The sequence below is a fragment of the Solea solea genome, chromosome 10 (genome assembly GCF_958295425.1).
Source record: "Solea solea chromosome 10, fSolSol10.1, whole genome shotgun sequence".
NCBI lineage: Eukaryota > Metazoa > Chordata > Actinopteri > Pleuronectiformes > Soleidae > Solea > Solea solea.
This window is the reverse complement of record NC_081143.1, coordinates 17,021,518-17,037,408: the sequence shown is the minus strand read 5'-3', so window position 1 is coordinate 17,037,408 and position 15,891 is coordinate 17,021,518. Positions and strand designations below refer to the sequence as shown.

The following is a 15,891-nucleotide window of genomic DNA, read 5'->3' as shown; positions in this document are numbered from 1 at the left end:
CCTCCTAAGTGCAATCAGTACTGTAATTCATTATGTCCAGCTCCGGCTGAATGTAGTCGAATCCCTCCCAGAAGGTACGGAACACGATGATGAATTACCTTGCGACCGTTCAACTGCTTTTAGGTTTTGGAGTGATCAGATAGCTGTTAGCGTGTTTGATGCAACCCATTAGACAGCCTTGGAGACGATGATTCTTCGTCATCAATTGTTTTGTGTGTTGCTTGAGAATAAAAAAGCCTCATCCCTCCATCTGTCCTTGGAGCCATCAGAGTGTATTACAACCCAGGGCAATATGCTTTGGCTCTATCTGTGAATATAAAGTCACCCTGGGAGCTTGCCAAACCACCACACTCTATACTTAACAGATTATTCAAAATCATCTTGATCCCTTTGGGTCAGTCACACCAGTTCAACAATGGCTCTGTGTTGGTGCCGGTTGGAACTCATTTCCTTCGGCCTCGTCAATATTAAGAGGTTTTGTTCTGAACTTTGCGTGACTGGAGCTACTTAACATTCCAGTAGTGCTGTCAGATTTTACACTGGGCTGTGCATTCAAGCAAACAGCTTTTGGCTGCCTCTGAAGAGAAAGCAATAGCTTTGAATAATGCATTTGTGTGTAATGTTAAGATTAAGTTTTCCAACCTCTGGTGCACAAGTTAAAAGTTTGAAGTTTCTTACCAGCGATTTGAACTGTAATAATTGGATTACAAAATCTACTGGAAGTTTCTCTATTTCCCGCTGTTTTATTGCTGCCCGTACTTTAGCATTTATGCATTCCTCACATGCTGGAAGCAAATTAACATGACTGAGAAGTGAGAATTAATAGTTTACATTTTTGAAAAACAACATCAGCTGCTGAAACATATGGTAAAACTAAGTGCTGCAGTGTGAGCCATTGGGGAGCGCAGCAGAGCAGCAAGCTCTACTGTTTTTTTGTTTTTTTTTTAGAGTAGGGCTTAACTTGTTAGTCATGGATGCTGACAGGTATTTTGTCCAGTGGATATGAATCAGCTTTGCCTTTCTGCTTCCCCAAAGAACTTCTGCAAAATAACAACCTCTGATCCATATACACTGAAGAAAGTAGCTTAACTAGGGCAGGATTTACACTCATACAGAAGACCTGATTTTCAACTCTTTTAAGTCAAACATCTGATTCTCTCATGGCTGTAACAAGAGAGATCCCACAACAAGTCTCTTCTTTTTTTTTTTTCTTCCCTCCACTGAGAAAACTGAAGCTTCACACAAAGTAGAGTAATGCAGAAGTTTAACTTACAAAGCCAGGTCTGTAAAATAGATGTGAGCCTACACTTCTGAGTATGTTCACCCGAGACCAGTTTACTGCTCGTGTCCCACCAGGACATTTGAGTAACAAGAGTCTCTGAATGTAGTAGATATCGTTGATATCTGTGGATGACGTAGTATAAAGTTACATCGGAGTGGGACGATGGAGCAATAGCAATAATTACCTGTGTAATTTGCTATCTAAATATGTGTGCATATACTGTATATATATATACTGGGTTCTTTTTAAAACCACAATTAACTTGTTTCTTCAACTGTCACCCAGGAGGAAAAAAGAAACATTTTGTTGTCTTGACATTTATGATGATAATTATCAACTTTTTAACCCTTTGGGCTTCATCGCATTCTTAGGAAGATCTGCATAGTCCAGTATTGTTAATGTGTTTTATGTGTGTTTTTTTTAAAGACTTAACGTTATTCAAGCTATCTTTAAACGCTCTTACTCATCATCTCCTGCCCTCTCCTTCCCCGCTCTCCTTTGTGTGCCTCCAATATTTTAATTTATGATAAGAATAACTAGAATAACCTGCTTTACCCTTTATACTGCCTTGCCCTAGATTTATGCGAGGCAGTAATATTGTAACACTAAAATGCTTCAAGTGCCTCTTCTCTCCAAGTTCTTCTTTCCTGCATGTGATCAGTGCTCTATTTAAACGTTCCCTTCAAGAAGTGCCGCCTGCTGTTTCTCTCGGCAGTCTCTTCATTTCTCTTCTTGTTGTTGCCACATTTACTCCTGCTCTCATCTTTGCCTGTTGATAATTCACCACTGAAGAAACCAGCTTCCATTGTTGTCGGCCTGCTCATTTGCCTACGTTCTTCCCTTCTTACCTCTCACCCATAATTCGCCTCGCGCTCTCCTCTCTTGAAATGTTGCCAGTCACCCAAAACACCTATTTACCTGCACGTCCCCACAAATATGTTTTTCTATTGCAGCTCCTCTTCAATTTGTGTCCTCTTTCCTCCCCTTGTGTTGCAGGATATTCGTGGTGGGAATAGGATTTTTCAGCCTGTGCTTTCTAATGACATCTCTTGGGGGGGAATTCTCAGCCAAGAGATTGGGGGACTCCCCCTTCACCATCCGCACAGAAGGTAATGACATGTGTCGTGTGTGTCTGTCTCTGTGTGTGTGTGTGTGTTTCCATCTAAATAGTCCCTTCACTGAGTTTCAGTGCAACTGCACATTATGGCGCTACATCTATTGCTGGTGCTGGTCTGTTGCTGGTGCTTCACAGCATATAAGATGGCCTGAAATATCAGGATGAAGCCATCAAATCATAAAAATAAATGTAAATGCTATTCATATAACCCTCGGTAGAAGAGCCTTTTTTTCTGTAGCTGTTGTCAATCCATGAGATATAAATGCTTACAAATGAAGATTTATCGTATGTGGTGCATAGGATCAGCAAGTAGATCGGAAATGGCTGGTCTGATCTGCAGCAGTGACAGCAGAGTGGGTGGCTATTATACAGCATCTGTGGGTTTCACCTTCACTTCTCTCCTATCCTCACTTTCACACAAAGCAGGACTGTGTAACGTACTGGAATATTTGTAAACACACATGAATGTTGGTGAGCTGTTGGCTCAGTGGCGAATTTCTCCTTTTCTTACTTTGATGATTTTCGAGAGGAGATAAGTTGTCCAGCTCAAAATGTAATCTACAGATCCCCTCAACCCACTCAGGATTTTATTTCAGACTTACTATCGCATGGGATTCCATTCAATCAGGCCTATAAAACCTTTGCTGTAGCCACAAGTGGAAATTTTAGTATCCCAGCATTTCTGAGCAGAAAACCGAAAACTAACAATAGACTCTTTTCTGTCTGGCCAAATAAAAATGAAATGACATTGAAGAAAGCACCTGAACAAAGGTGAAATTATGAGAAACCTTGTTCCACCTTCTAAATAACGTAAATAACCAATGTCATCACGTAACCCAAAGCGAAGGCTAAGTGCCAGTGGTAAGGAAGGGGAAAAAAGGCACCGCTCTAATCCCCTGCTGTACAAGGTGTGAAGATTGAAAACCAGAGGTCATGTTGTGGAGGCCGACCATTTCTCTCTATAGTTTGAGTTAAAATAAGAACTCCTGTGTCGCTTCTATGTGTGTGTGTAGCATGTGTGCTACATGCTCTTTGTAATGGAGGCATGCTCTTAGTCAGTTGACTTGTGTGTACAATGCAAGTGACAAACAAAACAAGTGTTTCTGCATTCAGATATCTAAAAATTAACAGACTAATGTTATATTTTTGAAAATTTTCCTTAAAATAAACACCCTTAACCCTCCTCTGTAGCCAGTAAAGCCACAGATCTAAGGATTTCATAATGAAATAAAAAAAAAGAAAAACTGGGAATGAAAATGCTTTTACTTTGAAAGTGGTTCTGGATGTGTTGTGTTTGACATGTGCAGTGATAGAGGATCAGAAGTGTCAGTCGGTCAGTCAGTGTCTTTTTTAAATTGATTGAGAGATAATGGAGGCAGGGATTATACCACGTACTCTGTGTTTAAGTGTGAGTCAGTCGTGTTGTAAGCTGTCAAAGAGAAAGATGAACCACAGAAAATGGATATGGTTAAATGAGCAGACTTCGCCAAATGCAGGGATGCAAAAGCATATTAAAAACCAGACGCACTGTGTGTAAGTGAGAGGTAATGGAACAGTAGGGGATTTGGGATTATTGCGCTCGTGATAAATTGAGATTACTGCGTTTGTCTGGTAAATTATGAATAGTGTGTATGTGCCTGTGTTTCTCAGTAAAAATGTACTTGATTAATCAACTGCTCGTGAACCGCAGTTTGGGAAGACATCTGGTATGCTCATTAAAATCTGTGTAGTGTCCAACCGTGCTTCCTTCTAAGGAGATTGGTGTATGCGTGCGTGCGTGCGCATGTAATGGAGACTCCACATGTCTGCTTGTATCCATTAATGCATTTAAATACTTTTCTGCTTGTCTGTGCACAAAAGATTCCTGTATTGCTATAATCAACAGTGTATCTGGTGTTTGTGTGTGAGTGTGTGTGTGTGTGTGTGTGTGTGTGTGTGTGTGTGTGTGTGTGTGTGTTACCCCCCTCTTCTCCGTTTATGTTAGTCTCTGTGGTCCACTGCCACACACTGTTTTCGCAGTTTTCTCCCCTTGAGTATGGTTTTATGTATGTTTGTGATGAGCTGGCAGGAAATTGGCTGTTCAATGGGGCGACAGCAGCAATGTGGGACACGATTGAGACCAGAGAGACTGTGAGACTGATCCATCTGCTCTCTGAAAATCAGCCCCGTGAAACAACTGGCCCTCTCATTAAGCTTGCACTCACCACCTGCAGACACACACACACAGAAGGAGGGAGAGAGTTTTCCACCGTGTTTCATTATGTTCGTGTCATTTCTGGCACGCTTCCAACAGTAAAATTTACTAAATGTTGCCAAATCTATAAATGTTCTCAAATAATGTTGTGGCGCAGTTTTCCTGGACTTACTAATTTGAGCAAAGCTGCGTAAGAAATTCAGTTGTGACTGATTCCTTGTTGCGGCGCAGCTAGGGTCATTTCTGTTGCTTGACAACATATGGAGATGTTTGTGTTTTTTCATGTTCCAAAAACAACAGAGAAGCCAGTTTTCTTTGGTTACAAGTTCTACAGAAACAGTTTTATTTCCACATTAAGACAAAACCCTTCAGGTGTGACCGCTTTTCACACGTCATTTAAAATCATGTTGTTTTTTTTTATAAACAAATTTGTTCTTTGCACACAGTAATGGAAACATTTGTGTTGGGCTTTGTCGCATTAGCAGGAGTTGTGTTGATAGCAGCTGTTTGGATATTAGCTCCACGTTTTACCACCACATCATGATTCTTACAGGTTTATTGGCTTAGACTGAAATTTAGAGTTACGTGTTCTGTTTTTTTTTTTTTTTTTAACTCAAATCTTTGTCACTGACTGACATCAAGAGCTTGGTTCCCAGAGATGGAGAGGGTAGGAGGCGGTGGTGGAAGGTGAATAGAGATTTCTCTAGAGACAAATAAAAAAACATGGTTAAAAGGTGTAGCTGGTGATTTTTTTTTCCCCTCAAAATTAAAAACCATCCTTATGGAGCTTGTCCATATAAAGGACCCATGATAGTTCCTTTACCCTTAAAAAGCTGGCCCTTTATAAAACAGGAGACTCATAGATGCTGAGAGTAGAGCACTGATCTGGGAGGACCTCAGCTGAGGGTTTACACTCGCGGTGGTAAATGCAGTTAACAGGCGTACACGTAAACGGTCATGCATAAACATTTACACGTGTATTTCAGCTGGTATGGGTCGAGCACATCGTACAACTCTGGCTCTGTGGTCCCCTATCATCTTTTTTTTTCCACACTGGATGTTAATGTCTATCACGCGTTCCCTGCAGATATGTCCTTCCCGTCACTTCATGTTGAACAAACCTGGCGTGACAATCTCTCGCATGTGTGCGACACTAGGTACAGCTGCAGAGCCACTCGGGGAGAACACTGTATCACTGCACTCGTAGCCTGTGGAGCTTGAGTAGACTATTTGTACGTGTCTGTATGTATGTGTGTGTATGCATGAGCAACTGGAGTCATTGGCATGTGCTTCTCTTCCCACTGATGCCATCAACTAAGTGTTAGAAATGTGTGGAATGGAGTGACTGACATATACGCTAGGGCTGAACGATTAATCAAAATGTTACCGAAATCGCAATACGGCCTAATTCCAACTGCCTGAGGCGCAATATTTCTTAAAGCCAACATGTGTTTCAAGTATTGTCAGACTGAAAAAAACATATGTGTTTCTAATGGATCTGCATAAATAATCATCATCGGTAATCATTATAAATATGTGAGTCAGATTGAAATGAGAATAATTATGTAAAAATTACCATTCCCTCTCATATCATACTGCAATTGCAAATGTGAAAATGTGTCCTTTATCTAAAATGAGGGAATTCTCTTTAACAGTGCAGTTGTAAATACTAGAATCTTTTTCTTCTTCTTGGGTAATTTACAGCAGTTTCTCCTCTGTCCTTTGCACACCTGAGCCTCTTCTTCTTCTTCTTCTTCTTCTTCTTCTTCTTCTTCTTCTTCTTCTTCCTCTTCCTCTTCTTCTTCTTCTTCTTCTTCTTCTTCTTCTTTACCTCTTGAAATCCATAATGTTGTGTTAGTGTCTTTTCTTGGCTTGCTTGATCAAACTGACGAGATGTATTTATACTACCAGTGTGGTGTAGACTCCAGTTATAAGAGAGCCAGGGTCATATATTATATTCAAAGAGCATGTTTCTCCTATTTTTTGCAATTGGTTTCTGAATGAGAAAATTGTACTATGTACCCAAAAAGAGTAAAATATAATGCCTTATATTTTTCCACTTTCCAATGCTGCTTTGTAGCTTACTCTCAGACATGCACAGAGATGCACGATGCTGGATCTTGGATGGCATCGTCTGCTCAACACATCTGTGCAATCTGTATTTATACCGCTTCCCCTGACCTTTATTTCCCCTCTGTCTAAAGTTAGGGCCACTGTGTTATTCCATCCTAAGGCTAACACACATTAACGAGAAAGCCGATTCATTTTACAAGTGGAGAGGGCCATTGTTCTGCCCTAAGTGTTATTACCCGGTTGTAATTGAGAAATTTCTCCACAGTGAATTTTATTATGGTTATGTCTCTGGGAAGGTTACTGTGCAGCAATGTGTTCTCTCAATTAACCAGTCTGCATCAAGCTTTGTCTGTAGGTCGCTGGCTCATCATGTCCCTCTCTGACGTAAGCTGGTCATTTTTGGGGGTCCTTGTAGTTCACAGTCAAGCGTGCGTGCGCTTTCCTTCTGCAGATGAACACTAATGGTGTTTGTGAAGACATGGCCTTGAATGGTTTTGGCAAGAGCGCTGATTGTATTATGTCTGTGTTGACAACAGTGGCAGCTGTATTTGTCTGGTGTCTTTACTGGTGTGGCTGATAAGGTTACACAGCACACCGAGAATGAATTCAGATTATATCTGTCCTCAAGCTACCTCCTTTTCTATTTTCTCATTTTCTCTCATTTACTTCCCTCAGCCATGATTGTTTTCTGAATAAGTGCAGACTGTAGCTTTTTCTTCTCCTCACCCCCACCTATTCCCTAATTTCCTCGTCTTCTTTTTTTCCTGCTTTCACATGCATACCATTGTCGGTTACGCCTCACCCATAGAAGAAACGTCTCCCTTTGTCTGATAAGTGACAGTAATGATCACTGCAATGCAGTGGAATTAATTTATTAGACACAAAGTGTATAGGAGAAGGCAAAGAAATAATGGTTGTGGACCCATTCAATTATCGTCAAAGTGACAGATTTAACCCAAATAAATTACAATCCTTGGTTTCAGATGGTTAGCAACAGCCGACGACTATACTCACTCAATATCACAGAACCAGCCCTTTAGCTTTTTCTCATGTTAATTTAACCCACAGTCTCTCACTCCCCAGGAAAAAAAACATACCACAAATAATTTTGCAATTGTTAACAAATGAAGGGGCATTTTAAACTGCATGGCGCATGTGACCCAATTCTGATCTTTTAGTCCCATGTGGCACAAATCAAATATGACCCACGAAAGTATAGCAGGAAGGAAGCACATAGATTCAGCTTTTGTTAGATTGGATTCAAGCCTCAATTATATGCGTAAATAAATCAGATTCACCAAGACGAATCAGATATTCCACTCCTAGAGAGGACGAGGGCTCAAACCAGTGGACTCATGCTCTTTTGGAGTTTGGAGGGAGGATTTTAAAATTTCAAACTAACGCTACTTTCACTTCCATTTCAGCCTAAGCATTTCCATTTCTAGTAGCCAACCCCATCCCGCAGGTTTGTCTCCCCAAGTTTTCACAGGGGATTTGTGACCGACGGCGATTATAATCGGCACATGACATGCCACACTCTAATTGTTTGCTATGCCAATGTGACCCTAGTAGAGACGGATAGAAAGCAGAACTAAGCTGTTGTGAGAAATGCATGCATAAGCTACCATAAATAAATCCTGCTAGCAGTCCTGATTTTAGATGAGGGGCCCATCTCATATACTTTTATGTACTGTATCGGAACTGCTTTGTTAGATACAGCGCTTATGTGGCAGTACATTGCCTATGAGGGCACACTGGTGCTATTTCAGGAAATGCTGCTCGGAGGAACTGACGCGTCTCTGAGGGCAGTAGAGATGCAGTGTAGATTAGGAGAAAACAGCAGATGAGAGAGATTGCTCCAAGAAGACCTAACTCTGCTCTGCTCTGCCTATTTGTTTTGTTTGATTTGCATAATTTGCTGCATGCACACTGCATCTTTGTCTATACCTCTCTTTGTTTATGTCTTTTTGCTTTTTGGTGCAGGTGGCATTAAAGGACTGTAATGCTTTGGTGGCTTACGCCTGGCTGCATCATAAGATGAACTTTAGTGTTTTATGATATGATGTTTCAAGTGAATGGGTTTCTCTTTGCCCAATCTAACAGATCAACACATAAATAGTGTAAACCGTAGACTGGTTGGTCCTGTTTTGATGTTGTAGAGTAAAGAGGGCGCGTTGTACAAGAGTACAAATGTTTGCCTCCATTCTTCTTTCTTTCTCTTCAAGCAATACCTGCATTCAAATCTGTTTCTCTAATATTTGTGTACAGTCCTAGAGTACTGTAATATGAACACAGTAAACGGCTCCTTCTGACAGGTAGTGGCAGAGATTAGGAGAAGCATCACAAAATGAAATGCTTAAAAGACAAAGAGAGACATGGAGGAGCCCTACAGAGTCTGTGTAAACGTAACCTCCATCCACTGTGTTTGTGTGTGTCCATGCTTGTATCGTATATCCCATGTGGGTGTGTTTCTCTGTGGGAAACAAAGATTTAAGCCCCATGGATGGACATGTTTTTTTGAGGGTTAAGACTAGGTTTTATGGTTCGAGTTACAAGAAGTTTCACTTTAAGGTTCAGTTTAGGGGGAATAGTTTACGCTAGACATTTCTTTGCAGTGGTTTATCTTCAAACGCCCCGACTGGAAGGAAAAGATAGACATTTTTCAGGAATTCAGGCAGAGCAGTACAAAGCTCAGTCTAAGGCAGTGGAGGTGTTTCCACTTGAAAGCTGGGGACACACATGGGCACAAAGCTAAATTAAGATGCATGCAGGCTGAAAACAGAAATGCATAAACACTGTCTTTTGCACATTCGTCACACCGTCAGTTGAAATTAAGGTCAAACACTGCATTCTGCAGTTCTCCTCTCTCTGTGTCCTCCACACGACTTGAGCACAAAATCACATGCATCAAGAGGGGACTTTTCTCTCTGAAGTAACAGTTTGTGAACTGACCATTAACCATTTGATGCTGACAATGATTAGACAAGTGTGACACAAAGAAATGTCAACACAAATACCGATATAGTGGTTTATTTTATCCACAAGTACCATATCCACATGTAACTGTGAGACCCATGGTGAATGGGTCTAGTATAGTACAGAAGCTTTTTTTATTTAATGGCTGCCTTAATGGAATCTGTGTTTGATCAGTGATTCTTATCTTTACCTCTAGAGGCCATTATGCGTATGAAGAGTTATGAACATTTATTGGTGATGCTTTTTTTTTCATCACAGATGATTTAATCCACAGGCAGTATTTTAGTTTAATGCACATTCAGTCTAAAAAACACAAAATGAGTGATTTGTTCTTCTTCCCAATAAATGACTAGCTGTTGAATAATGCTTGTGCATTCAGGCAGTCTATACAATACTATTTGTGTATAATGTATTAAGAAAGGGAAACGTTTTATTCTTTAAGGCCACATTTTGAATGAAAACCAGCAGTTTGTACATAATCTGCTGACACCATTCCTCCCACTCAAGCATTTATTTAGCAGCTTACTGAACTGATCTGGTGGCGAGTGTGCTGTAATGGCAAGCCTTCGGCTATTCCCCTCTCTGGGAAATTTTAAATGGCATTACCTGTCATCTCAGATGATGGGTCCCATTAGTTTCTTAGTAAATAAAAGGCATGGTGAGGCACAACAGAGAAAAAAAGAAGCTATTTCTAAAAGGTTTTCCCAAATCTCTCATTGTCTGTTTCTGTCATGTAACATTCGGTCGGTTTGTCTGCATCATGTTTGAATGTGAAAGGTTTTAACGAGCACAACAATCTTTCCCTGTCAGAAATGCTCACCTTTCAGATGATGTGGTGGGAGCTCAGTCACTTTACAAATGTGTGAGTTTATTCTTGCTCACTTCAAGTACACGTTGAGCTTCCTGTGACTGATCCAAAGCGCGAAGCACCAGTTCCTAACTGACAATCATTTAATCTTGTTCTGTAGAGCGTTGCCCTTTATGTACTGTTTTGTCTGGGCATATGTGGGAGTATGTGCTGACATGTTCTTAGAAACAACACATTGTTTCTATGTGTGCGTCTGGATGCTTTGCTACGGTTTTAATTACAATTTTTGTTCAGCCTTTAGCGGATCCAGTTGGATTCATGCATTCTAATTGATCGGTCTAATTTCCCTAATGGGTCCCACTACGTAGGCTATCAGTCTGTGAAGAATGAAACCATGTCCGACTCAGCATCTTATGGTTGCAGAACCTTGGAAAACGCATAAGCCTGCAGTTTGACTGATTACTAATAAAATACGAACCAGTGGTCTGATTGCAACAAACAGTCAAACCATTGGTCATATACACACACGCGCACACACACACACATGCTCTCCAAGCAGCTGAGCTCCCATAGTTTACTAAGTCGATGGAGGATATTGCCTTAGGTACTGCTTTGTGCAAATAATATCCATGGTATTTTCACATCTAGTATAAAAAGTGTTTACAGCAATTAAATACACATCACACTCATTTAAATGTGCCCAGCTGCAGAGCAGTTAGTGTTGTGAGATTCTTTATAGATCAGTTTACTGTAAGTGTAACCTATAGTGTACCACTAGGGTTCCTGATGGAGGCATTGTCACACTTACTTATACTTATATCACTTTGTGTGTGTGGCAGCTCCTCTGCAAAGTGACTTTATTGACATTGTTGTTTGACAGAAATGTGGCTGCTGAATAAAAGTCTTGAAATCACCGTGAAGAAAAACGTTGACAAAAAAATAAGTTATTCATTTCAGCTCTAGAGAAACGAACATTTCAGTGCATACATAGGTTAACATATATTTTTTTTAATGCCATAAAACTGGAGACAGCAGAAAACCTGCAAAAGCACATTAAATATGCCATACACAAAGAGCTGGTAATACAATTATATATTTATTGGCCTTTCCCATTCACACACACACACAGAAAGAATTGAAAACACACTTGGCACTGTCTAGTCGCCGTCATCAATATTTTAAAACGACATCATCCTCAGCATAGTAGAATTGATAAATAATTGATTGGCCATTGGGATTTAAATTGTGTTCTTTGCATGCATGATGTTATGATTTCTATGCTGGACGCCTGTGTTTCCACTGTGCAAACGCTACACTCATCGCACACGGTCACCCTTTTACAGGGGCCAACGATTTCAACAGCACTCACTTATTCCAAATATCCAATGACATCTCACCAAGTGAGGATTATTCTTCGTTAAAAATAAAGAAATATTGTCACCATCAGCAGAAGGAAACACAGTAGAGTCGGGTAACAGAAAGATAATGCCATTAGGCAGAGACGGCAGAGTTTCAGCTCCAAACAGAGGATTATTGAAGCTGACATGATTGTCAGATTAAGCTGGGAGTGAGATAAATCAGAGCCTGAGCTTGTGTGTGTGTGTGTGTGTGTGTGTGTAGGTGTTGATTTGTGTGTCGAGAAAATAAGCTCAATTTGGGGGAACTATGGTGTTAATTAGAATTAGCGTGTGGAACCACTTTAATCATTCAGCTAGTCGGATTCGGCACAATAAAACCGATGACTATTCCTCTAAGCAATCGATCAAGAGGGTTTAAACACAAACAAGCTCAAGGAAGAATGAACTTGAACTCGGGTAGAACAGGGTCCCGAGGTCCTAGTAGAACTTAATACATGATGTAAAACATTTTTTTATTATACATGCCGAGAGAGATTGAATAGATGGAGGTACAGTGATGCCATAGTTTGGCATCAGTCTGAAGGAGTTGGTAAAAAAAAAAAAAAAAAGTGATACATTCAATTGTGAATTCAGTTCAATTCATAATTTTCCCAGCCTCCAGAAAAAGACGTATTACTTTTGTGCCTGTAGAGTCAGTTTGATAGAATCGGGAGTGAGGAAGACAATGATGCAGGTGCTGCTCTGTGGAGGTGATTTGACATCCTCGCATGTTCACGCACACTACATGATTGATTTGTGTTGCAGTTGCAACTTTTGGAAACTTGCTTTCATGTGACCACTTAAAAACTGCCGTTGGATTCTTGAGTCTCAGTAGTGATGCGAGTGCCCTACATACTGGACAGAAACAAACATTTGTCAGCATTTCTTGCCATAATGAGTTGGAAAATATACTCAGCCAAGGATTTTTACCATGAATACATAAAACCACAATAAAGGTATTTTATTATTTAGTGCACATTGGAGAGTAGCTACCTGCTGCTGGCTATGGTTCTTGAAAATTTAAGCAGGGTCCTCTGTTTTCTAAATTTATGAATTTAAGGGGGGAGGGGACAATATCTGCTGTTTTATGGGTTTTTTTTTTAGGAGCCACAAATAACCTGCTTTCACTCTTAACAAAATGGATGCTTGCAGCAAAATGTTCATTGAGATTTAGTGAAGTCCTATTTCTCGCAGTTGAAATAAATTGAATTCAATAGAAGCAGCTTGTTTTTTTCACATTAGTGGCAAGAGTTAACTTGGGGCTTGAAAAGCTGTTGTTCATTTTTCATGCTTGTGCCATAGCCGTCAGCCTAGAGTCTTCACATACCTGAACATGTTTTGCCCTGTAAACTGCCACCCCCCCCCCCCCCCCCAACCCTGCTTTTTCTTTGGACTGTAAACATTTGTATATACCCAGCTTGCAGCTCAACAGCCTCCAAGTATTGCACGGCCAGATGTCCATTTTGGCTCTAAGAATGGTATATCTTTTTCTCCCTCACACATGGTTTCACCAGTCCTCTGCTTCATTACCTGTAAGTTAGAGTAAATAACAGGATGAATAGAAGTGCCAGGTCTGCCTTAGAGCAAACGGGGTATCTGCCAAAGCTCCCAGCCGCAAAGAAAAGCCTTGACAGATATTAATTTATCTGCTAATGGCTGAATTACAGACACAAACTTACAATAGGTTCATATGGAGGAAGCGGGAGAAACCATAATATTTATGGGGAACTGGGAGATGCAGGGAAAGAAGGGAGAGAAAAATAAAGTCACCAAAGAGCGATGCCTTATTGAGAGATCATTGAACAGATTTATTTCAAGAAAATTAATGTATTATTCATAGTTGAAAAAGCTGTTTAAGTATCTGCACCATACCGTACAGGATGAGAGTGGCACAGACTGATAAGGACATTTTCTTTTGTTCCACGGTAATCACCATAAAACTCTCCTCTGGTTTTTACAACAGCTGCCAAACCATCATAGATGTGCAGATCTAAATATACTATGCAGGGCGCTGAGTTAAGATTACTCCAACTTTGCCAGTGTATCTACATGGCCCCTGCTACTTTTCTACTCTTCCCTGCAGCTTTCCAAATAAATGTGTTTTTTACATGAATTGTTTTTAATAAATAATAAGACATCAACTGAAATGCTTCTCATTCCATTTGGATGGAGAAATGTCAAGCATTGCCAAACTGCATTGTTGTCATGGAAATATTCTAGCATCATTACAATTATGCATTTAGTTCAACTGAACAACCGGAGCTCTCGTACAATTTTGTTTGGTCCTTTGCTTTTGGACGCATTTGCATAAGCAGACTTTTCGTTACTGTAGTTACGCGGCGCTTTGTGCCATCAGAGAAATTCCAGCGGTTAAAGTCAAAGTCAACACTGTTGGTTATTACGGTAATTTCACTGCACGGCTGCATGAAACTGCGGTGACTTTGTTTTACACGCGACACACAAACGAGTGACTTGTAAAGCAGTTGTTTTCAGTGTAACTGAATCAGTTAGTTAAAACTATTTGTTCAGTACTTCCTCCATGACCTGAGCACAGACTCCGTCTGACAGTCACTGGACTGATATACAGCGGCAGGGTTTGTGACGCAGCTCACTGCTAGCAATCAGCAGTGATGTGGCTAAATACACCAGACCCCTCTTTTAAATATTGAGATTTTAGACATTTCCCTGGTAATTGTTGGAGATTAACCCACGTTTTTAGGATTGGTAAGTCTTTTTAACTGATCTACAGTTCGGCTTGATTCTGGTGGAAGTCTCTTCCTGTGAAGGCAGTGGAAACACGCCTTCACAGTGTTATTTTGACCCATGTTCTGTCACCTCCCTCATCTTTCCTGTGAACACATCAAAATATGCACACTCAGTCACACAGAACGGTGAAAAGGTCACATCACACACACACACACACACACACACACACGTTACCCAATCTAAATTCTTTTCAACAACCATCTGACAGGGAGGCACACAGACACACTCGCTCACTTTAAACTTTGACACTTTGAGTACATCACTTACAGTATAACACCACACTCTGTCACACAAACAAAACATTGACTTGGTGGAAATAGCCCATGTGGCAAGTTTTTCAGAAAACTGCTGCCACATTAGTAGCTTTTAGTCGTTTAAAGTGCGTTTGTCTGGCGTCCACAGCACCCACAAGACATACTTCCAAGTCTATGTAACGGAGTGTTTTGTAAAGGCTGCTGGCTGCACTGCAGTTTGAAGCATTGTTCTCTATTGCACAGTTAAATGATACCTATTATAATGCTATAATTGCCTATTTGCCGCTATTATTCCATTACCGTCGGTGTTTGTGAATAGTCAAGTGATATGTGTTTTCAATTAGCCATGTTACTTTGGATATAGATTACTTCTAATGTGAAGGTGTGGGTCATTTGAATCTGCAGGTTTGCGTGCCTCTATTTTTCTCCCCCCTATACTTATGCATGGTGTGTGTTTGTGATCAGATTGGAGGTTATCACTTGGAAGTGTCACCGCTTGTTTCAACGGATAAACACAACATCGCGCGTGTGCAATTTAAATAATGTAGAATCCCTGTCTGATGAAGAAATCTATTCTTTTGTATTTTAGTTGAAACCGTGGTTCAAAACGGCGGTCGCTATCACCCGATTTCATCACATTTTCATCAAGAAACAAATGCACCCCACTCACAGACGAAACTGCGCTTGTCAACAGATTAACCTTTCATGCTGCATATGTGTACATGCAATTTGGTCTCTACTCAAGTATTGTTTTTTTATTTCTAATTTTTCTTCATGCTTTGTGTGTGTGTGTGTGTGTGAGTGTGTGCAAGCTCAGTGATGCCAGTGTTTCATCCTCTGTCATCATAATAAGATAAACCATGTAGACAGTGATGGAGAGAAAATTAAAGTAAGAAAGTGTATGAAAGATAAAGGGAATAATACAAAAGGATCCTGCAGATGGGAGATAATGAAGGGTGCGACATCTCCAAACCAGTATTTGGTTTACGGAGGCTCAGTAATCAATCAAAATCCAGGAATTAAG

The 15,891-nt window shown here is 40.4% G+C and overlaps 1 protein-coding gene across 1 annotated transcript in view; it reads left to right on the top strand.

Annotated features, from left to right (window-relative positions):
• LOC131467158 (alpha-1,6-mannosylglycoprotein 6-beta-N-acetylglucosaminyltransferase B-like) overlaps positions 1-15,891 on the top strand; it is an 88,881-nt gene that overhangs the window by 3,805 nt on the left and 69,185 nt on the right. The window contains exon 2 of the mRNA XM_058640898.1: positions 2,279-2,391. Coding sequence (XP_058496881.1) covers positions 2,279-2,391 — 113 coding nt within the window. The remainder of the gene's footprint in view (positions 1-2,278; positions 2,392-15,891) is intronic.